Raw genomic sequence first — 24692 nt, forward strand, 5'->3', positions numbered from 1 at the left:
AGAAGCAGTGGAAGTAAGCGATCGGTTGGGTGTCTCATTATGGCCACGCCACAGTAATTAGAGGACATTGAGGGGCGGTAGGGTTTTTGTGCGGCTGACAGGGGGAGTGATTTGAGGGTATTGAACCCCCTGGCTGGGGTGGAGTAGGGGCTGGCAGAGGTTCAGCCTGCCTCATGTCATGCTTTTGTTACACGGTATGTGGGAGGCTTAAACACAGGGAAATGTTAAGGGACAGATAGCTGGATAATAAAGCAGTGCGCACTTTAATTGGAAGATATGACCTCTCCCTGCAACCCAGCCTGTAATTAGCACAGCAACATGTGCACTCTCACTACCATTGACAAACACACACAGGGTTCACAACCATACCCGCCAATAACACTCTTCCACTGCTCACAGCATAAGCAGTTTTCATTAAGAATGACAAGACATAATTTACGTTTGTTATAATACAGATTGTAACATTAAACATTATTTTCTGACATCACAAATAAACAAAATTTTGTAGACAATATCTTATATGAGGAATGGTGTGGATTTGATTTTCATTCATTAATTTAGCCATAAAGAGTACTTACAAGAATTTTCTGTACTGCAAATTTGTTTTAATATAGTATATTCTACCACTGCAGGAGCAAACAGGGTATGAATGTTGATATATAATTCAAGTGTAAAACATTTCACAGTCTGTTACAGAAAACATCAGTAAAGTTGTAACATAACCAAAACACCACTGACAAAAAACTGAACTCTGCCATTTTAGTTCCAAGGTTACACATTATATAAAAATACAGATGTTGCATTTATATACTTATATACTATTCCTTAAAGATATCCGTGCAAGTAGTAATTCAAAAACAGCTTCCTTTTTTCCCCAAATGACATTTGGTTTCTGTAACACCACTGATAAACATTTTTAAAAAGTTTTATTCTCAAAAGAAATGCATATTTATATATTTAAAATAATTTAAAAATAGGACAGATAACAAGTTTAATTAATTTTACTATTTAAACTGAAAATCAAGCATCAAAATGATTATTTCACATAAAAATAAGATTTCTGTATTTGACAAGTCACTGCTGTGACATGCTGGTTTTCATTCACAACATATGACTAAAATTACTACATTAAAAAATTCAAAGAGAAGAATGATCAGATTTTGTTGGTTAATTTAGAAATAGAGCAAAAAATACACATCAACTTTCTGTGGTTTATTCTTATTTTGAGCTCATTTTTTATGGCTTTAAAGTTGTGTTTTTGCCACCACAATGCTAGACTGACGCATCGACAGAATCACAGCAGGAAAAACAACAATTAAAAGTTAAAAAAAAAGGCTGAACAACTGATGTGGATTTGAGAAGTTATTTTGCAAGCTGTCTCATATTGAATGTATTTATAGAACATCGCACAGCAGCTTTGAATGTTTGAGTAGTCTCGAGAGAAAGCACTCGTGCTAAATTGCAAATGCGTCTCATTAAAAACAAAAACAAAACTTTCCCCTTGCAAACTCACAATAAATGAACAAACTCAAACACAGGCCAGATTGCATCCAAAATAGATGCCTTTGTGTATTCATTCAAGGAATGACTGACTGGAGCACAAAAAAACTTTGTTCCAAATTGAACAAATCAGTTTATCCATATGCACATCTCTAAAAATTCAGCATTAATATAATAATCTCAATATATTTTCCATATCAAGATAGAGAGTACAACTTAAATATCACAGGCCTCCATTAAAGACTGCTATTCTGTAAACCTTTGTATTGCCTGTAATGAGTTTAAAGATGATGTGCTAAAAAGCAAACTGTTCAAACAGAGAGCTATGATGCTGGTAAATTATACAGCTAATGCACGATACATAAAAACAGGACTTTTAAAGTCCAGCTCAGCCAATGCATCATGCTGCCAGAATGAATGTGCTCTGTCCCTGAAATCACACAGACACATGATGCTTTAGTTTCAAAAAGATTTTGGCAATGTTGTTTGACAGCTTGCCTGTTGATTGGCTTCTCTTTCAGCAGGACTCCTACTACACGTGTGTTTGTGTGTGTGTGTGTGTGTGTGTGTGTGTGTGAAGTGAGACAGATGTGATGTCACTGGCCACCGGTGAAGTGTGAAAGCGCTTTATGTCCCAATTATGTCAGCAATCAGCGGAGAGGAGGAGAGCCCCGAGAGGACCGGCCCACAGAGCAGGAGGAACCGGTGCTCTAATGAGGCGAAAGTAAAGATGTAATTTTCACACTAGCATGGAGAGCTACAATTGTGGCTGAGTGTGTGTGTGTGTTGGCTGTGCTTATAATCCTCACTGAGATTGTTGTGGTGGAAATAATCATTAAGCAGGATATTGGCTGGACTGTACCAATGAGCTGTGGTGTAAAAGAGCAGCATGCTATATCATTACTGTCATATCAAAAAATATGCAACTTTTTTCCATTTTGTTTTTTTCTTTTATTTTTACACAATTTAACTTGCCAGTTACCCTTTACATGATGTGAACAGTTTATGATGGGTGGACTAATAGAAATGGTCCAAAATAACTGGAATCAAATCTAATTAGAGAAACACAGAAAAGTTAAGAACACTTAAAAGTTAAGAATGTTACTTTGCCTCTTCTACTAAGTCACAATTTCAGATTGTTATGACAGCGATCATAAGATGAACAAGGGTAACACTTTATTGTAAGGCAGGGTTCATAAGATTGCACAATACCTTAATAAGCCCTACATGAATATGAATAAATACTTAATTCAATATTTACTTATTTCTTATCTACTTACATCAGGTGTCATTTGTCATAAAGGCTGTGTTTGCCAGCTCTGATGTCAAGTCGACATCTACATCATTTGACCCTGATGTGTTTCTGACATTAGCTTGTGTCAGGACACTTTCTGAGGTGGAACGACAGACTTTGTAGCTCAGTGTGTCACACTGACACAATGCTGATATGACACAGCCTATCGAGTCAGGCTGGCTGAACAAAATTGAGCATTGTCTGTAGGAAAGTGTTTCATTTTACCAATTCTAAAATTTATGCTATGTCACATCTTCAGCACTATGTCAGCTGTTGTAAAGTGAAGTCATTTAATCCTCAAAAAAGTATTGTCATAACCTGATGTCAGAAAAATTCCATGTCATCTGACACAGGTGTTACATCAACTTGACATTAAAGTGGTGCCCTGTCACCATTCCCTGCCTATGGTGTGTTTATGCAGGGTCTACAGGGTTTGAGTTCACTTACTGTGAGGATGGCCAGCAGCTCGTGGACTGGAAGCTCTGGCTTCAGTCTCTCCTTGAACATGCGAACAGTCTGGTGCTTCAGATAATAGTAGGAGGCAATGCGGCCGTATGTGAGAGGTTCAATGGTGCGCTCGTCCTGGAGGTGAAGACAGACGTTATAAACAATAAGCAGTAGCTGAGCAGTAGAGGCTGTGTGGATTAGGCATCTACACTAGAATCATAGGGTTGCTACTATCAGTCCCATCGGGGTGATTTGCCTGCTAATCCAGAGCTGCAAATTCTCAAGACATGATCTTCCACTAACAAAGACAGTATAGTCCAAGATCTAATCGGTAACACCCCTTTTACTCATGGGTTTCTGCTACATGAAGTGGAAGGTTTAGTTTTTTTAATACAAGAAAAAACAAAGTAATTTTGTGTGCTATACAAACGAATCAGTGAGTAGTCTGATATTGCCTTGCTGGGTACGACAGCTTGAGCCCCTAAGGACCTGTGCTCAGCAAAGTGCATCTGTTAAAAAGATGTTCAATATTTTTTCCACCAAGAATGATTGGTCCACTTAGTCAAGACATCTGTCCATCGATCATCTGTGTTTTGAAGTCAATCACATAATTCTAGACCTAGTTAGGATTTTGTCTTTTTCAACCCAGACAGAGAGATGGCAATGAACATATAACAAAGAACTATGGATGAAGTCTTAACACTGGTTAGAACTTGATGATCTACTCCAAAACATTTATAAATGGGTGAAAAGTCCTTAATTAAACATTTTGGCCAAGCTTGGTAATGCTAAGTTGCTAATAATGAAGTAAAGCCAGTAGGTGGTATACTATGCAAATAATATCACTTTAATTTTTTTACCCATTGTAAGCTATGCTGCTAAATTTATGTGAAGTATTCCATTGATAACTTCTTTAATACACTAAGCAGACACACATACCTCTTGTATTTCCATACAGTAGGAACATTCCAGATCTCTCAGGCTTCTTTCCACAAGATTGGACAAGAACTTGTTTATAGTCTCATGACTTGTATCATCCAGGTTGTAGTAGCTTTAGATAATGGAGGAAAAAAAAAGCATTAAGTATAACCGAAACAAAAAAAAGCCTCAGGATGTATTTATCTTTACTTTAAACAAAATGAGAAATACATTCATGAAGATTATATAACTGTTGTTCAAGTTTTATTGACTTCTGAGCCAATAAACATTAGCATGGTAATGACTAATTTTAAAATAACTAATGCTCCCTTGAACACCTCTTTTACAATTTTCTTAAAGCAAAACAGCTGCCAGCTTTTGCAATACTGGCTGGCTAACACAAAATTGCATGCATATTTTGCCAGACCCATGACCAAATCCAGCACAAATGTAAACCACTATGCAGGTCATCTAATAGTATCTAATACAATACTCTGAATGCATCTGTGAGTCAAAGAGCAAATGAATTAACATTTTTTTTTCTTTTCAGATTATCTGAAAAATATTGCTAGTTTTACTACCGAAAAATTACTTGGAACAAATACTCTTACCCTACATAAAAATATTAATGAGGTTATATCTAAATTAAACCCTAAAGATTGAATCTTTTTTAACACTTCTTTTGTTAACAACAACATCCACAACAACAACAATAATAATAATAATAATAATAATTATAATAATAATAATTCATGCAAATAAATGTAAAAGCTGGAAAACTCGATTTGACTCATTTCAGTTACATATAAGGACTCTTGGTTTTCACTATAAGATACACAAAGAGCGGAGACCCCTGCAAAAAACTGACTATTATATATTTAAAAAATTTATAATTTCTTTTGTATTTGGTGTTATTTTCCTCAAATGTCACACACACTTCATACACACTCTGCTCCAGATATTGCACTCTAAATACAGAATGCAGAAATAATAATAGTAATAATAATAATAATAATAACAATAATAATAACAAACAAATAAAATAAAATAAAAAATAAAAATTTACTTATCCATACAATGTACAATCGCTAACACAGCTACCAGCTTTAATGAATGTTTACCATTAAAGTGACTGATAAAAAGATTTCTCTTCTTGTCTACAAGGCTGGTATGGAGAGGGAATTGTTGCGAGAGCTGAATGAATGATAGGCAGCATTCAGCTTGCTCTGTGTGTGGCTCCTTATGAACACCTCTCTGTGTGATTAAGCCATTGCCATTATCATTATCCCCATTTGGCCCCTGATGGTGCTGAGCGCCTGATCGGTGCTCTTTATGGGACCCCCGGGGGCCTACGCTTGCCTCGCCTGCCCAGAGAGAGAGAGCATGCAGCGCGGGCCGCCCCAGTGAATCATTGCTGATGAGCGATGGCTAGTGTCAAGGTGACCAGTTCAGCCTGCTGCAGCTTTAAATGGACGGAGAGATAGATGGGGACGCAAACATGTCTTTCCGTTCTCACTCACACAAATAATCTCCACCCACCCACGCTACATGCTCACGCACACACATGCACATACACACAGTCCTCTCACAAACCGGAATATCAGAGTTAAGGTCTAATTTTGTAAACATACGGCAGTTTAGGAAAGTATGTGCGGTGTTCCATAAGCAGTTGTTTGCTTGAAAATTCACTGCTGAGTGAGAAACATTGTAGCTGAGCAATAAACAAAAAACAAAAAAAAACTGTTTAATTTACACTTGTTGATTTAAAGCGAAAATAAGTGAACACATTCTCTATACATTGTTTTGTTTTTGATAGTCTTTTTTATTGTAAAAATATATTCTGTGACAAAAATTACTAACTGAAAATGTTGTTTGCATAAGTGTAATTAGCCTCTACCTGTGAATTATTTAAAAAGTTCACCGCTCCTGGATAAAAGACCCCCTTATTTCAAGTACTCTTGATGAGACTGAAGGTAAGCTCTGAAAATTAAGACCAAAGAGCATTCTAAGTAAATTTGAGATAATTAGAGAAGTATTAGAGATAAGAGATATTAGAGACAGCTAGAGAAGCCACAGGCATGCACAAGATAGGAGGAAACTACAAAATAATATCCAAGTGTGTGGATATCTGAGAGAGCACTGCTGGCTTAACTGTGAAAGAAGTGGACTTGTGAGAGAAGCCACAGAGAAGCCAACAATCACTTTGAAGGAGCTACAAAGTGTAACGTCTGAGACCGGAGTGAAAGTGTCCCAGTCAATGATATCAAGAGATCTGCATACAACTAGTCAGTATGGGAGGCTGGCTAGAAAGAAGCCATTACTGAAGAAAAATCACATCAAACTTCGTCTGGAGTTTGCCAGAAAGCATCAGAGTGATCCAGCTAAAAAGTGTAATAAGGTTTTGTTGTGAGAAGAGACAAAAACTAAGCCTTCTGGCCAAAATTCAAAATGTAGTTCAAATTCTGTAGAAAGTAATTACATTCAGCTCAAATAATCAAATAATTGTGATCAGGTGATTATGTAATAACTGAAAAAGCCCTACTGGACAGACATCTAAAATTTTACTCTCCAGCCAAGTGCTTTTTCGAGATAAAGTCTAGACCAGATTTTGCATTTTCTGATTTTAGTATCAGAAAATGGCCACATGGATCAATCCCAGCCAGATTCACACAGCACCAAGAGGTCCCATCTTTTTCCTTTTTCTTTTCCATACTGTAAGCTGCAGCACTCAAGAGTTCAGGAAATGCACTATGGGTACTGAAGTCCTCAGTTAGTAGTACAAGCAGATGATCTGATTACTAATAATCTTATCTGCTTGCACACACGCAAAACAGAGATTACGTCTGGATTTTTCAGAAGTGAAAGAGAAGTGCTTGAGCTGAATGCAGTGGATGTTGTTATGCTGTTGCATGAGCTCTGTCAGTGCTCGCTAGACCAGAGAGGGCACAGTCGGGCCTAAATGTTTAATGTGGGCTGACAGGCGTGCAAATGCCAGCACTGTGGAATGTTCTGGAATCATCATCTTCAATTCATAGCAGATGTCTATTCTGCCCTATATGACCCCTGGAGTCAGGAATGAGTTTGTTTGTGTGTGCGTGTGTGTAAGAGAGACACTCTGTTGTGTGATGTTTTAGATCATGGTTTGTGATGTCAGATTGAACTATGGGGTGGGCTGTGCACTATGCACTAGCAGAAAGTTGTCATGGCAACACAATGAGCAAGTCAGTGTCAGGAGTCTGCAGAAGATGTTGCCTGCATCTTGGTCTGTTCACTGAGGTTGGACCGCACATCCATCCATCCATCATCTAAACCGCTTATCGGTTGGACCGCACAGCTGAGACTAAATAACCTGCTACGACAATTAGCCAATTAATCATCCAATCAGACCTTACCAATTACCGATTATTCCATAAATATACATATAAATATACACAGTGTAACAGATTCATACCTGGGGTTCATAACGAGCCGACGGAAGAAGTAAGTCCAAGTGATGTAATCCATGGCATCCTGCTTGGAAGTGACAGTTCCCGCAGCTATCTCTGCATTCAAGTGATCAGAAAGCACGCCAAGCAGGCTACAGCAGTATAAGAGCATAAACTATAGTTACACGGGGATCTCTGCATACTTCACAATAGTACTGTGTATACAGTTTGTGAAATGCAAATAAAACAGACAGCACTGATTTGCAAATACATTTTTAACATCAAATCCATTTTTTAATATCAAAAGATTCACAGAATCCAGAGAATTCCTATGTAAAAGGCAAGGCCCAAAACCACTGACTGATTGCCTGTGACCTTCGATCCCTCAGACCACACTGCATTAAAAATCGGTATGCTTTTGTGATGGATAACACTACATGGGTTAGGGAATACAAACACTGTTTGTAGCTGCAACCACAAATGTAAGTTAAGACTGTGTCATGTGTCAACGATGTTGAGAATGTCACTGAATTCTCTGCTTATCTGAAATGGACTGATGCACAAAAGAAACATCACATATATGGTGGAATAATGAGATAACCTTTCAAAATAAAACAGGTAAGTTACTAGCGTAAAGTTCAAAAGTCAGGATCTGTCATTGCAAAGGTAAAAAGATACATACACATTCTGGAGCAACATGTGTTGCCTTTTAGATTAAGTCTTTTTCAAGGATGTCCATGCTTATTTCAACAAGCTGCATTTTGCAAGTGATAAAACAGCATGGCTGTGTAATCAGAGAGCATGGGTGCTAGATTAGCCTATCTGAAGGCTAGACCCACCTCCCACTGAAAATGTGTGCTGCATTATGAAGCACAAAATACAGCAAAATATATTATAAGGTTATGTATGCTTATCAATTTAATACAGGTGAAATATACTTTACTAATCACTGCTGTCTATTTTATTAGCATTTCACATATTGTTTTAACTTTCTTGGATCTGAGGTTTTACACTGCAAAGGTAATGGCATTATGTTCACCTGGACTCGACAGGGAAGGGCTCATAGAGAAACTTCTTGTAGAAGTCTTTTTTGATGTCATGTACAAGGATGACAGCTTTGCCTTGGTCATCAAACTGTGGTCGACCTGCCCGGCCCATCATCTGTAGCACATCTACAAAAAACAGTGCCACACAGTGTGTCCCAGACATCTCTGCATCAGCAGTAATGCAGATAAAAACACCAGTGAGCGTAATTACTACCTGTAATGGGGTAATCCACGTAACGGTGAGTCTTCCCATCATAGTATTCTGTACCCTTCACAATCACAAGATGAGCAGGGAAGTTCACACCCCAGGCCAGAGTGCTTGTTGCAATTAGCACCTTAAAGAGAGATAAAAGTTTTAGAACTGTCAAGAGAATAATAAAAAATGCAGCTGTCAAAACAATGAAATGATCACATTTGATCCTCCAAAGGGTGAGATTTCAGGAATACTGGTTTCTATACTGGGAGACTATCATTTACGAAATAGCTAATCATTTTTGCACCTGTCTAACAGGTGCAGTGGTTCAGAGTATGCTTGCACCTGAATCTTGCAGTTGACAAACAGCTCTTCCACCGTCTTCCTGTCTCTTTCATGCAGACCAGCGTGATGCATGCCGATGCCAAAGGCCAGTGTCAGCTTCAGGTTCGAATCCCTCACTGTGGCAATTATGTCGGTCATCTTAAGGGAGTATAAAAAGCTAAAAAAAACATTAGTATTACTCCTACCTGGGCCTCATATTAATTAACATCTAGCACTACTGGCCAGGACATTAGAAAAAGAAACAGACATGTAACATCAGAAAGACAGAGAGAAGAGGGAAGTAGGGATAAGGAAAGTAAAGAAAGAAGGAAAACAGGAGAGAAGTCTAACTGAGCAACATGCACAGTTTCCACTCATACTGATACAGTTTTATGCATGGACAGAAGGTCTGTCATGATCATGAAATCTAATAATTAATGGCCACAACAATAAGTGTGATTAACAATTAAACTGTCTTTATGTTCACTGTATTATCACTGTCACTATTAAAGTACAAATCTAGAGTGGCAAAGTTGGTCACTTGCTTCCTAGATGTAAACAAATAGTAGCTCCCAACTGAAGGTAGATCAAGTCTGAGCTCAGATAAAAAAAAAAAATAAAAAAAAAACACTCACCACTGTCCTCTAAACATGTTACAGCACCAGTCAGAAGTAAGAACTTCTTGTTGTTTTCATAAGACCCATGATGTATTTCTTTTATTTACATGCATTTGTCTCAACTCAATAAATTAAAATGCACCCAATTCATATACTGTTTGCTGTAATGTAAAAATGATTGTGAAAGCCAACAATTGTAGAACATAATTAAGCTCAGCTCAAATAATTGTGATCAGATGACTGTAACTGTAACAGGTCTAATGGACAAATTTTTACTGTTATTTCACAGGACTATGACTTATAATTCCAGCAGGAAAGTCTGACTGGCTGGAATTATTTACCTCCACAGACACATCCTATGACTAATTAGTAAGGGTTATTTTTTTGTGCATGAATGTTTTTACCCAAGATCTGATCTTCTGCCACATGGAGCTCTTCATTTTGTTATTATTAGTTTGAAACAGCACTTCTATTCTACTCTTATAGTTCCAAATTGCCACTGAAGTTTTACAAATTTGTCAGTGGAGAAAACATTATTAAATACCCATTTGTGAAAGCTCTTTGTTGCTCTTGTTCTCATGCTTTGAAACCTTCCCATTCCAGGCAAAAGTGTTCACTTTGTCCTCGTGAGATGCCACACAAGTTAACCTCTGTAATTATGTTACTGAAGCTGTAACTACAGGCATCATGAATAATTCATAATATCTTGTAATTTGATGCGGCATGGTGCTATGTGGTACACTTGGAAGGTAAGATCACACAGTGACAGTGACAAACATAGCCTTCATTAATGACATTACAGACATTAGCCATTAATATAACGCTACATATGATTTGCTATATTCGATCATGAAAGCTGAGTATCTGATGAGATAGAAAGAGTGAAAGAAGAGCATAAAGATATAAATATATACACACAGATAGAGGGATAATAGAGGAGGAGAGGGGAGTGGGCAAGCCAGCAGAGGAACAGAGGAAGAGGCAGGGGGACCCCTGCTGGGAGACAGACAGCTAGCGCCAGTGGGCTGTCACTCAAACAGCAGGGCCTCCAGCTGCGGCTACACGGCCCAATGCAGAGCAGCAGCGGGGAGCAGCATATATCACTGGAACACACACACAGCCCAGCCATGCTCCTAAAGCCTTACACACACTTACACACACATGCAGCTAGTGTTAAAAATAGCTGTCACCTGACAACTTGACAGAGGAATATACATCGTAGTCGACATCATTTTTATTTCTTTGTGAATACAAATTATGTATTATGCCCAAACCAATATTTCTTAAAAATGTTGTGACATCATTTTTAAGTGAATATTGGCCACTCCACAACCAAAATTTCTATCACAGCTGCTTAGAATAGAAAGCAGTAAAACATATAATGCCAGCAAATCAGAGAAATATCTGCTAACAGTAAGATTATTGTAAACATTTTACATTTTTAAAGTTATGGCACTTTGACACTGCTGATCTAAATACCATAAAAAGTTGTATTCATACAAACTACATTAAGGGGCGGCATGTCTCTCACACAGTATGAGTGGATGAAGAAAACAGATTGCTAACAGCATGCCATGCTTGTAATCATCTCACAGTCAGATGCTGATTAACATACTGTATTTGCACAATAGACCCTGACTCACTGACTTTTTGACTTAGAGTTCTCACACAGTTTTAGCCTATAAGTTAGTCCTCACTTTTTGAAATAAAAGTTTGATGTAGTATGTGAACACTGTTTAAGTTTCTAAACATACCCTTCACTCTCCAGTCTGTACAGTCCATGAATGGAAACCATGCTGCATATACATACATCTACCTATTCAGCCTACAACAGTTTAGCCTTGTCCATTCAAGTTAGGGTTATAAGGAGTGTTTCAGTGTGGGCTGCTTTTCAAATGAGGAGCAATGCATGGCAGCAAATCAGAACAGAGCTCATTCACATATATCAGTCTTAAAGTCATACCAACGAAAAAGCCTGATTAATTCGAAGGGCTATAGAAAGGTTAGAAAATGGCCTCATGAAAATGATTTATGCCTGATTCTGGTTTTTGAACTCTCACAGTAATTCTAAGTAGACCTCAGAAAACTTGTAGGATATGGGCCCTTTATTATATGTTCACACACAAAAGCTTTTAAGTAACCACCAAACAGAGAAATAAGGAATTAAATACTGATCATATTCAAATGAATAGGGAAGGAAATCATCTTTGCTCTTTTTCACAGTCTATCTAGATGCTGAAACACTCAAAGACAAATACTTTCTTAACATCAGCTGTTAAGTGTGTTTACTACTTACAGCCAGCTGACACACATATATGCAAAGTCAAGACATCCAACAAATTAAGCATTACATTTTATGGATATTTCTAAATGTGTTGTAGGTTAAAACACACAAGCATGTGTCTACGAATGCATTAGATATTTTACACCTCAGCAATTCAGTGATTACACTTGAGTGCATTCATATGTACATATGTGTGCATTTCTCTACACTTGGCGTAGAGAATTATCACCCACGAGAGACTGCTTTCATGTTTTGATTGCAAGTGGCTGATTGCTAGTATGAGTGTGCAACTTTTTTTCAAAAGCTCTGTAATTGAGTGCTATGAAAATATTAGCATACATTTGTACTCGGAAACCCAAAAGAGCTGTTTGCTCACATCTTGAAATGATCTGAAGGTATGCAGAAGACATTTAACGGGAGATGACACCAGCTTTTCCAAGCTAATGTCTGTCTGAGTTGACTCTGTAATCACAGTAAAACCACAGCTTTAGAAATACACAAGGAACTTCAATCATATCTAGCCTCAGGAGATCAGCAATGAAGAGGAGAGGGAATAGAGGGGAAAGGAAGATGTGCTCTGGAAACGGAAAAAAAATCTCGAGACACTGTGTGTGTTGATGGGAGGGGCTATTTACTGTCAAATGTTTCCATGATGTCAGTAATAAGTAGTAAAGGTTTATGCCATTATATAGTAACATAACACAATGGAGCTCATGCACTCATGTTGTAGTACTATAGCACAATCTGACCTCTCTTTCATCCTGGTGAAGCCACTGTTTAGGGTCATCCTCCGTGGCCAGAAAAGCGATCAGGTCGAGCGCTGTAAGACGCGTCTGCCGTCGAGATGACACAAAGATCAGAACGGGCTTTGCGGGGGAATGGCTGCGAATAGCTGCAAAGAAATACATTTATAATGGGAAATAATGATTATCTGCTTGTGTGTAGTACATTAAATAGGAGAATCTGGTTGTTAGAAAACATGACCATCTCTGTGAAATAAACCTGTGATACTATTTTCTGCATGCATGTGTGTGGGTCTACAGTGGGAGGGACTACAAAACTGTACCTTGGAAAACGGGCTTGTTCATGCTGGCCATACGGGGACAGTAGTGCTGTCCAGGAAAACCATGGATGTGTACCTCCAGTGGGACAGGCCGAACTGAGGGCCGGAAATTAAACAAGCCCATCTGAGACAGCGAGAGCAAGAGTGAGAGAGCGAGAGAGCAAGAGAGAGAGGGAGGGAGGGAGAGAGAGAGAGAGAGAGAGACAGACAGACAGAAAGACAGGGAGACAGAGAGAGAAATGGAGTGACCAGCTGGCTCTGTGCCTGACAGTGTGGCCCATCTGGGGGTAATTACAGCCAGTCATTGTCCCCTGTCCCAGAGCCCCGCTCTCACACAAGTGGCACAGGCCTGGGTGCGTGTGTGCACATATTTAAAGGGCTGGATAATGGATTGGGCAGGTAATGCCGTGCCCCAGTCCAAACAGCACCAGGCAGATTTATGGACAGCCTCTGGCCCCCTCCTGCCACTATCTATCTGCCAGCACGACATCTCAGCAACCATGGAACAACGTTTACATAACCACTGCTGCCTGCCCTGTCTAGAGCCCTGCTACATGCCCCGAGTGCCAGCGTTCACAAATGCACACACAAGTGCATGCTTGCATAAAAGCATCTGTCTGTCATTGAGGATGTACAAGAAAGTTTGTATGAATATTATTCAGAGAGACTTTGATTTTCCAAAGTAAAAATGTTAATCACTTACACTGCATGCACCACCATACGCCAGACTCATTAAACACATACAACCTCCAGGAATCTCAACCTCAAAGGCCTGTATGTGAGTCCAAACTTAAAGTACTGATTTTTATATTTTCATTAATTTACACATTAGTTTTATTGTAGTTTCTCAATAACTTATAGCAGTTACCAAATAATATTTGATTAAGATTAAGATTAATTAAGATTAACAATTGTTAAACACATGTGGGAACAAGAATGTCGGAATGAGATAAACTAAGGTAAGTGGATGGATTTATAAGTTGCTATGATGACCTCACCTGTCCAATGCCCAGCCAGTCCGCCAGGTCCCGTGCATTGGCCAGCGCTGTGGATAAGCCAACCACTCGCACAGGCTTGGAGGTGTGTGATGAGATGAAGTTGGTCCTGGACACAATGACTTCAAGAACCGGCCCTCTGTCCTCCCCTATGAAGACACATGGTGGTGACCATGCAAATTAGGTAAAAACAAACCTACACTTACTAGCCACTTTATCAGGTACACCTACCTTGTTTCTGCACTCATTTTCCATTTTAACAGGCTCACTTATCGTACTCAATATAGATGCACTTTGTAGTTCTACACTTACAGATTACAGTCTGCTGCAGTGGCACTAACATCACTGACATGGTTGGTACACGTAAGTCAGACACAGCAGTGCTGCTGGCGTTTTTAAACACTTTCCACTTACTTTCCGCTTTATTAGACATATCTACCTTCTTGGTCCACCTTGTAGATGTAAAGTTAGAGATGATAGCTCATCTGTTGCAGAACAATTTGTGTTCATCCTCTAGTCCTTCATCAGTGGTCAGTTTTGGAGCATAGGACGCTGTTGGCTGAATATTTTTGGTTGGTAGACTATTCTTAGTCCAGCAGTGATATGGAGGTGTTAAATACTCCAGCAGCACTGCTGTGTGAGATCCACTCTATGTAGCACACACACTACCATACCACCACCAAGTCAGTGTCACTGCAGTGCTGAGAATGACCCATCACCCAAATAATACCTGCTTTGTGGTGGTCCTGTAGGGGTCCTGACCACTGAAGAACAGGGTAAAATGGGCTAACAACATATGCAAAGAAATAGATGGACTACAACCTGTAACTGTTGAACTATAAAGTGCACTTCTGAAGGGATACTATACTTAAATTACGGAGAAAAAGTTTTACATTGTCCCATGAACATGTATCCATTTACCAAGCAAGTGGATTTCATCAATGATGAGAATTGCCACTTTCTGGACATAGCTGCGGTTCTGCCAGCTGCGGCTGACACCATCCCACTTCTCTGGTGTGGTGACAATCAGGTCTGCTTGTGCTATGGCCCGCATGTCTGGTGTCACATCACCTGTCAGTTCTATCACTCTACACAGAGAGGGGGATAGAGAGAGAGAGGGAGACGTGATAAATACACACATTGGGGAAGTGACATCAGCTGCATTCTATTAATTGCACCATCTAATGTAATCTCATTGTATGCACACCAAAGGTCAGAATCAACCCACACCAGCATGTTTGCATCACACTTCACACTCGTAGCTCTAAGCCTCTTTCCTGCCAGCTCTAGTCTCATTAGCAGGTTGTGCAAAGTTTTCTCAACATATCATGAGAATTTCAAAACTTAAAAAGAGTATTATAAATTGAATAAAGTCATAAGCTGAGTGCATCATTACACCCCTGCTGTTCTGGGATTCTGAGGACAGCTGTCTCAAATGCACTCACTTCCTCCCAAGCTTTTCCTCGATCCTGATCTTCCAGTCTTCTATCCTTTCTCTGACCAGTGCTTTCAGAGGAGCGATATAGACCACCTGCAGACACACAAACGTAAGCATACACTCCATTAACCAATCATCTATAATCAGAATGATAACTAAGAAAATAAAGAACAAGAATCACAGCCACAGACCTTGGAAGTAGGGTACTTGTTGAAGACCCTGAAGATGGCCATCTCTGCAGCGATGGTTTTTCCTGAGCCAGTGGGTGCCCCAAGCAGCACATTGGTGTCAGTGTGGTAAAGTGTGTGGAAAATCTGTGTCTGAATGGGGTTGAAATGTGTGAACTTATAGAGGCTTTCGTACTCCCTATTGCCCAGTGCTGTCACAGGCAGTGGCTGTAGGTCTAGGAGCTCTGTGAAGATCATTGTAAACAAGACCAAAAATGATTTCAAACATTAATAGAAATGTGCTACAACAATAAAATGAAGGCCAAGCCTGTTATCATGAATGTTTAACGTTCTTAGTCACACAGCCTAGTAACACAAACAGTGAGTCTGTACTGGGCACAGCAAAAGCTAACATTTGTAGGAATGGTTTTGGGAATGGTTTTGAAATTGCTAGTGTTCCATCCTCATGTGGCGGACAGCATGCATCAGTGTGTGTAACGTGTATATCTCTGCATCTATGATACACATCAGGATTGTACAAAATAATCGTTATTGTAATGCTGGCCTATGCAATACTGATATTGCAGAGGACCGCAATATACAAAGGAGTCCAGTAACCAATCAAAAAACTTGACGATGTGCTGGTGTTTTGATGAATCAAGGTATTTGCATGATCCGACAATTGTAAACAACTTTGGGCAAAATAATGCAGTCCAGTATTTAACAGTTGGTTTTAATATATATCCTTGCTTGACAAAAGTCAGAGACCACCCTTAATTTATTGAATTTCAAAAATTCAGGAGATTTTTCAAAATTGGCCATTAAGCAGAAATGCTTCATTTTTCAAGAGATATTTCAGAAGAGAGAATGGGACTCAGAATCACTCTTCTGCACAGTTGCTTCAGATCTGAAAAAAGACACAAGTGTTTCTGTCCATTCTTGCACTGTGAGAAGTCAACTCCGTGCGATGTGTAGCTGTCAAGACGCCCTTACTGACATAAAGAAAAAGATGAAAAGGAAGAAAAATTTGAAATAAAACGAATTAACGAATTAAAACGACTTTACACTGATCCCAGTGTAAGAGTTCAGACCTCATCACTGAATGTGCTTGGTATTACTCGTTACTTGATTGTGAAAAGTGAAGACAACCTCTAGACAACTTCCAAGACTAAAATTTTAAGGTGTGAAAAAATATCCTTGCACATTTCTTTGAAAGACTGAAAGCAAGTCTCTAAAAAAGAATGAAATCTGGAAAAATGCTGTTTAATTATTAGTTAAATAAATGTTTTTTGTTTTTTTCTTGACGCTGAAAAATTTGTAAATGAAAAAAGTTGTACTTAATGAAGTTAATGAAGTTAAACAAAAATGAAGTGTGATCCCTGATCTGCACAACACTGTATGTTGCAACAGAATCACAACTTGATAGTTTGTCCTTATCATGCAGTCCTGAGACAAACCTGTGTGTGGGGGGTGTCTCTCAGGTAGGATGAGGTGCTGGAAGTTGATGATGCACACAGCTTCAGAACCTAGCCAGCGGTCAGACACGGCACGGATATAGTACTGAGAAGGCATGGGCTCAAAGATTGGGATTGTGAACACCACCTGCTGTGGCTCCCCACTTACCACCTGGGGAAAGAGGGGAGAAGAGAGAAAGAGAGAGAGAGAGAGAGAGAGAGAGAGAGATGCTTATTTTATTAAATTCGATTCAACTTTAAAAACTATACGTGGATTCCTCTCATGTCCTACACTGAACAATTCTTTCCTTGCTACACAATATAAAATTTAACTTGCTATTTGGTAGAGATGTATTTACTATAATCAATCCAAACTGTACTGAACTGAGAAACTTTTTGTTACATCAAAATCACCAAAAAATAAAGAATATTTTTTGTCTTCAAAATAAACACTTCAGATTTAGCTTCTGGTAGTCCTATTGTCTGGTCCTCACCTGTTTCTTCTGCAGAAGGAAGTACTCAGAGTGGTAAATGTGGTCATTGATGGGGTCCTCCACCCACAGCCACCACGGCTCTCCGACTGAGCCATGCACCTGGGGGGCAGAGAGATAGTGAGGTGGAATGTCATTAACTGTGGCAGAATGGCAGAAATAATGACAGTATCCTCTGCCTCCCTGGGACCTGAGACAATTCCGCATCTTCCATTTCTGCTAAAAGAGTGGGTGTGACTGTGTGTGCCATATCACTGCTCATCTGAAGAATGATCTCAGAAAGCATGAGGGCAGGTTGTCTCTAATGAGTGCTGAGGGAGGAAACTGTTGTGGCATTCATAGATAAAACTGTAATGAGTTTGTGGATGGCGCATCCATTTGAAAAGAATTACAGCCCTCTGCAAAAAACATACACTCTTATCAGAAGCCCAGTGTACACGGTTGCTGCTTTGCATCTGAAGAGGTCTGCAGAGCTGCTGTGTGTACGTTTACACTGAGATCAGCACTAAGCTTTGGGGTGTTTCGTTACAACTCTCCCATGAGCCGAGCACGCACCGCTAATCGGACGCAAACATTCATCCTCCCCATTCAGGCGTGCATTCCTGGTGGCGCTACAAAAGTCCTTCAATTCCTGCTGGAGCTCGGCTCAAGCTATTCTCTAATCTGGTTCTAATCCTGCTCTCCTCTCTCCTGGGCATTTCTCTCAGGTCCAACACCACAACGGTGTAGGCCCTGAAAACATGGAGGACATGTTCAGATTAAGCAGATATGTGCATAGCTGAATTTCGCTACTGGAATTCATGCTGACAGATTAGACAAGATTGCTTAATCTGAATCTCTAAGACCACAAATCTAAACAGAACAATTCAGATCAAAGCAATGAAGGCAGATGTGAATGGCTCAGTATAGCATGTATGCTTACCTTGAAAATATGTATGGAGTTCAGAATCATGACACAAATCAGCTTCAAACTTAACAAGCAACTTCATTCCCAGGAGGAGAATTAAACAGGGAAAAAAGTAGAATTGATGACAGTCATATTAAGAGGTATGAGTAGGGTCAGATGGGAAGTTTGAGAGTGTAAAAAATTCTCTGGAGGGGCTCTGAAGTCTTGAGCAGCTGCTACTTAATGAAGTCTGTTTATTTTCAAAACCAACAGTCTCGCTGCAGTGGGATTCACACATGCGCCTTGAGTCGGCCAAGAGCAAAGAGCAGGCACAACACACGGACAGTTCAAATCCACAGGCTGTCTCCTTCTAGCTGCTTTTCCACTGCTAAAGATCTAACATTGCGGCATGTCACCTACTGTACATTTCTAATTAAAGAGGATGGGAGGAAAAGCAGAAAACTAAAATCAAACTAAAATGAACACATAGATCTAACAGGAGATACATACAGCAAGACTAAGCAGCGTAAAGAAGAAAGAAGCAAGTAAGCAAGAATGAAAGCTAACAGGAAAAAGTGCAAAGGAAAGGTAACAGGATTAGAAATCAGGAATGAAAGATAGTAGGAAAAGAAACAAGTAAATGACCACAAGGATTTTCAGCCAACGGGGGTATGTGCCTGGTAAAGCATTATGAATATCAGTTGTGTACAAAACTAAACAAAATTGAACAAAAGAAAAAAAAAATAGATGTTTAAAAAACAGAATGTTTAGGCAATGATGGGCTGAGGCTGTTATGACCAAAATCCTGTGGATGGGGTGTGGGGCTGAATCAGGGGCCAGATGCTGGCTGTTGAGCTAGAAGCTCCTATAAGGCACTGGAGTGAGACACAAGAAACCGCACAAGAAGGACACACAGGGTCCATCTGGGGCTCACTACCCCCCTGCCACACACACACACACTCCCACACCCTTGTTTCCCACTCCACAGAACAATAGCAGCAACACTCTGGCCATTCTAGCCTCTGTGATCTTAAACACAGGGGAGGGAAGGACAGATTAAGCCTCCCTTAAGCTTCACTAAGCCAAGATAGGGGTATATGTGTGTGCGTGTGTGTGTGTGTGCCTGCACCAGCATGTAGTTTCATGCAATGCAAAGAAATTTTAGTAAAATATCTATTTGCACCATTGCAGAATACAGCAGATGCTCCAAAGACAAAGCAAGCATTATTTTCCGCCTCGACTGCGGTTGCCATAGTTACCTGGTCATTCCACCTGAAGTCGGGGGTAATGGTGAGGCGAACGCGAAGGACAGTTCGTGTGATAGGCTGAATGGTAGCCTCCATCAAGATGGCAGGAATCTGGTGGACACACTGTTTCACCTTCAGCCCGATGTTCACATGGTGCAACATGTGACCTGTATCCACAGACACACAGCATTTCACTAGATCTCTTTTCCATATGCATTTAAACAGTCTTGTGCAAAAATCATAAAAAATTCATTTAAATTCCAGTCAAAATGACCAGTAAGTTTAAGTTACTCTTTTTTTTTTTTACCAGAATTGATTGAGATATTTCTGAAGAGTATATATCTAAGATAAACCACTTGCAGGAGGACGCTGAAAGTCAATAGGCAGTAAGCGAAAAAACAGGGGATTCCAAAACTGGAGTTCAAAAATTATTAAAATGTACAGAGAAAATGGGACTCCTAACAACCATGCATGACCTGGCAAGACCACCAAATCTGTGGAGAAAATCAACTCCACTTTTGCTTCAGATCTGAAAAAATCCACTGGTGTTTCTGTCCATCCTTGCACTGTGAGAGGACAACTCAACACTGGGTCTGAAAGGATGTGTTAAAAAGCTGTTGCTGAGAAAATGAAACCTCAACATCACTAAATGTGTTTGGGATTACATGGATCGTGAGAAGCAGAAAATACAACCAACTTCTAAGACTGAACTTTGGAGGTGTGGACAATATCCTTGCAAATTTCTTTGAAAAACTAAAAGTCTCCCGAAAAGAGGCTGTAATTAAGGCAAAGTGTGGACACACTAATTACTCAAAATTCTGATATTTAGTTCTTGAGGCCTCTATGTAATTTTCCATTAAAAACATGTATTCTGCTTTGTTCCTGAAGCTGAGAAATGAGGTGAAGCTTGTACTTGTACTGGCCTCTGACTTTTGTACAATACTGTATACATGCCAGATCGCATATCACTAATATAATATGGTTTGATGACAATCCCCCAGTTTCTGAAGACCTAAAGCAGGGTTGAGAAAGTCTGGTCCTGGAGTCCAGCACAGTTTGGTGATTTTCCTGCCCAAATGTACCTGATTCAACACATGCCTTAATTCCCAGGTTTTTAATTATGTGCTAAGGAAAAGGAACGTTAGTTCTCTATGACTGGAATTTCATGCCGTTTACCTAAATCATTTTACACATCATAGGATTATGCACAGTTCTGGTGACTGAAAAGCCTAGTGCTACTGCAGACTGACCTATCTCGTCCTTGCGCATGTCTTTAAGCTTGTCCACAGTGAGCTTCCTCTCCTCCAGCCTGGACAGCACGGAGCTGGGCAGTGTGGTAAACTGGCGCAGGGGGTGGGCCCAGCCCCACAGACGCTTGTCAATCACCTTGCACAGGTTTAGCAGCTTGTAGGTCATTGCCGGCCAGCGCTTCCTCAGAGCGATCTCAAAGAGCGCTCTCACAATACGAGCAGCATTCTAGAAGCAACATTCAGAGCAGTCATGTCAATACATTACCACAGTATACAGATAAAACAGCAGAGGTAAAAGGCTAATATTAAATATCGTAAGAAGCGACCAAAACCGTTTTCTTTTTCATGGTCTGGAATTTTGAACATACACAGTCAAGGCCTTTAGTTCACAGGCTAAATGGTTCCTCGTCTGATTGGTATGGTCTGAGTTATAGAGGGGTTGTAAGGTCTGACGGGGGGAGATCTATAAGGTGTGGCTGAATTCAAATAGAAAGGTAATGGATGTCACTGCTCTGATTGATTGGCCTTAACTTGCCCCGATCGACTGGCCAGAACAGCTGTTTTGTGTGAGCATGTGTGTGTGTTGGGGGGTTGATAGGGGGGACACCTGCTGGTCCAGATGTTCATCTGCTGCTGGTTTACTGGCCACAAGGGCCACTAAGCTCTTTCATCAGCCTACACCAACAGTTCTTCTCAATGGCAACAGAAGAGCAGGACGATCCCTGTGATCCCATTTAAAACACTCAAACGGAAACAAGGCATGGCCATTGGGTAATGTGCCTTCATAGACTTTTTCTGCTCATGGTCAGATGAGTCCTGAAGCCTGGGTGATGGGTTGTGAGGGTTTCAGATGAGGTGAGGAGTTCTTACAGTGCTCCCTCAAAGCCTAGAGCAAAGTCCAGGCTGAAGCTCAATTGAGATCTTCACCTTCTCACAGTTGCTAAAGCTATCGAGAAGCTATCTCTGTCTCTCACGGTTATGTGAGCAACTGCAGGCAGGAGCATCAGGGAGGGCTTTAGTCTGGATTTAAAATCAGATACGTTTTACTCCACAGCGAAGGGCCGCTGCCGGATCCCCGGCTGCTCATCTGAAATCAGGCGAATTAGGAGCAAAGAGGGAATTTGCCTGAACTATTTCAACTATTCAGCCACATGGAACCAGTTACTGCGGGAGAGCTAGATAGATGGCTTCTGCAGAGGATGTGAAGAGACAGAAGGGGGGTAGACTCTCTGCACAAAGGATTTTTACCTCTCAGTCACTGTGAAATATGGGCTGGGCAATATGAATATTAATAATTATAATATTAAGAAGTTATATCCTGAATTTATCAAAACACTGGTTGAGATGTGAAATCTTGTGAGATCGGTAGTGTTCCCACACTTATAAGGGAATGTATACAGCCTCCCTTGGAGAAAATGGTTCAACAAATAACGCTAGAGATATCCTGTTGACAGTGTGTGTTTGTGTGCTTGTGTCTCACCTGGGCCACGTACGCCAGGTCGGAGATGAGTGAGAAGCTGTCCACCTCTCCGCGGCCGATGTAGGTCTGCAGCAGGATGTTGATTTTGCCGTAGCCATTCTCCACTCCTCCAGCCGCCGGCAGCTCGCAAAAGTTACACAGCAATGTCTCCAGCTCTTCCATCTCCTCCTCACGCACCTGAACACAGCACAAGGCTACAGCACTGCACATCTTCATATGAATGTGAAAGTAAATTAAGCAAGACTGAAACTCATGATGCACAGTGATATCAGAACTGGTGGGAGATATGGCAAAAACATCATATCACATTATTTAAAGATCACAATATTTAAAGAAGTCCAGTTAAAGTTCTTTTGTAATTACGCACGTGTTCAGTGCTTTTAAGTACTCACCATATTCACAATATGCTTACAAAAGCACACTGTTCATCGCAATTACAAAAGGTATCACAATGACAATAAAATATCATCATATTTCCCACCTCTAATCAGAATCATATCGGTATTGGCAGATACTTGCATTCCAAAAAAAAATGCCATCGGATGGATATTTAGATTTGACCAACATTGCAAACCGATATTGGATGACATACTTATCAGTCTCCAGAAGAGCAGAACGTTTAGGCCATTTTGGGCTACTGCACTAAAATGTCTGCATTTTGTTCGTTTCACAGCATTTGTAACCAAAAAATCAAGTCAAAGTTTATTTATATAGCACTTTTACATCAACTTTACAAAAAAAAACAGGTCCAAGTCCCCATGAGCAGGCCAAAGGTGGCAAGGAAAAACTCCCTAAGAGCATGAGGAAGAATCCTTGAGAGGAACAAAGACTCAAAAGGGAAAACCATCCTCCTCTGGTCAACACCAGATAGCAAACAGTGACAAAATAAGTATTTAATTGCTCTGTAACCCTAAGCTATGTAGATGTAGCTTCACTTTCTATATTTTAAAAATGTTTATGTTTCAACATTGGCAGATATGTACATGAAACATATCGGAAATTGGCTTCAGACAACAATTCCGAAAAAGGTGCATCCCTATGAAACCCTGGCAAGCCTGTTGTTAGTGTCTGTTACACTCTGTGAAATCCAATTCCCCAAAAATAACAATGTACATGCTGTAAAAAGAGAGCAAAGTGACCTCTTACCTTAACCTGCTCAAATTCCTCTGCTTTAGAGACAATACTCAGAATATCAGCTTCTGTTTTCTGGGCGTTGAAAAGCTCATTGAAAGTCTGTGAAAATTGAAACATTTTTTTTTTTTCAAAATCAATTAGCAATCTAAAACAGCTGGTATCTTAATTTCCAGACAAGTTATACTCTTTTCACAATTCATGTTCATATTCAATATTTAGCAATAAGAGAAAGAAAGAAGATTGAAAAGTCAAATATAACCATATTTTCTGATTAAATACATGCTGTTATGAAATTAAGAATTTGAGAAAACTGAATTCTAAGAGTCTAATTTTGGTTAGTTTGAGTTATCACTTTCCTTTGCACGCATGCATGAAAAACAAAATAAATAAGAAACTAGGTTCTTCCCTGATAACACAGTGGCTACTACGTTAAACTGCACATCAAATAATAAACATTAGCAATAATAGTAAAATTAGAAATCCAGGTGCTCATCCACAGACGCAAGCCGTAAGTCAAGCGTGTACTGCGGTAGCCAATGGTGCTATTAGTGCAACAATGACTTTGCGGTGCTGGACAGAAGCCTGGAGTCCTGGAGTCCTGTACAGCTGTAATATTAGTTGTAATATGCTACTGAAAACAGTTAAGCAGTCTTACGCTAAGCATAAAGGTTCCACAGAACCCTTCAACTCTAAATAAGCAATATGTGGGAAATCATGAATCAGGTATACCTCTATGGTGTTATACTTGATGTAGAAATGACTGGCAGTTCTGCCAAGGTCAGTCGAGGCAAAATAACCAGTCCTCTCCTCAAACCGGATCATCCGAGCCTTGTCCAGCTTCCTCCCGGCCTCCACCACTAATTCCTTCCTGTAGAGCTCCAGGCCTGGATCCATCTATGAGAAACAGTATTTAAATTCACTTATAAGAGGGCTTTGAGTGTGAAATATTGTACAGAGAAATAGAGCATCAACTATATTCTGGTTTATGACAAGATACAGTAGAGTAGGGTGTCATCAACCCCACATATACGTCACTGCT

At 39.9% G+C, this 24692-nt stretch overlaps 1 protein-coding gene across 2 annotated transcripts in view; it reads right to left on the bottom strand.

Moving 5' to 3' along the window:
* The window catches only part of ascc3 (activating signal cointegrator 1 complex subunit 3), a 134228-nt gene that overhangs the window by 9695 nt on the left and 99841 nt on the right, over positions 1-24692 (bottom strand). For both annotated transcript variants that reach the window (XM_036586347.1, XM_036586338.1), the window contains 19 exons: positions 24383-24547; positions 23666-23752; positions 22520-22696; positions 21040-21265; positions 19802-19956; positions 17660-17758; positions 17169-17337; positions 15736-15956; positions 15552-15637; positions 15028-15194; positions 14110-14255; positions 13115-13235; positions 12798-12940; positions 9169-9306; positions 8845-8965; positions 8624-8756; positions 7611-7736; positions 4181-4292; positions 3242-3376 (listed from right to left, as the gene is read on the bottom strand). In XM_036586347.1, coding sequence (XP_036442240.1) covers positions 3242-3376; positions 4181-4292; positions 7611-7736; positions 8624-8756; positions 8845-8965; positions 9169-9306; positions 12798-12940; positions 13115-13235; positions 14110-14255; positions 15028-15194; positions 15552-15637; positions 15736-15956; positions 17169-17337; positions 17660-17758; positions 19802-19956; positions 21040-21265; positions 22520-22696; positions 23666-23752; positions 24383-24547 — 2727 coding nt within the window. The remainder of the gene's footprint in view (positions 1-3241; positions 3377-4180; positions 4293-7610; positions 7737-8623; positions 8757-8844; positions 8966-9168; positions 9307-12797; positions 12941-13114; positions 13236-14109; positions 14256-15027; positions 15195-15551; positions 15638-15735; positions 15957-17168; positions 17338-17659; positions 17759-19801; positions 19957-21039; positions 21266-22519; positions 22697-23665; positions 23753-24382; positions 24548-24692) is intronic.

Source organism: Colossoma macropomum, unplaced genomic scaffold (assembly GCF_904425465.1).
Source record: "Colossoma macropomum unplaced genomic scaffold, Colossoma_macropomum, whole genome shotgun sequence".
NCBI classification, from domain to species: Eukaryota; Metazoa; Chordata; class Actinopteri; order Characiformes; family Serrasalmidae; genus Colossoma; species Colossoma macropomum.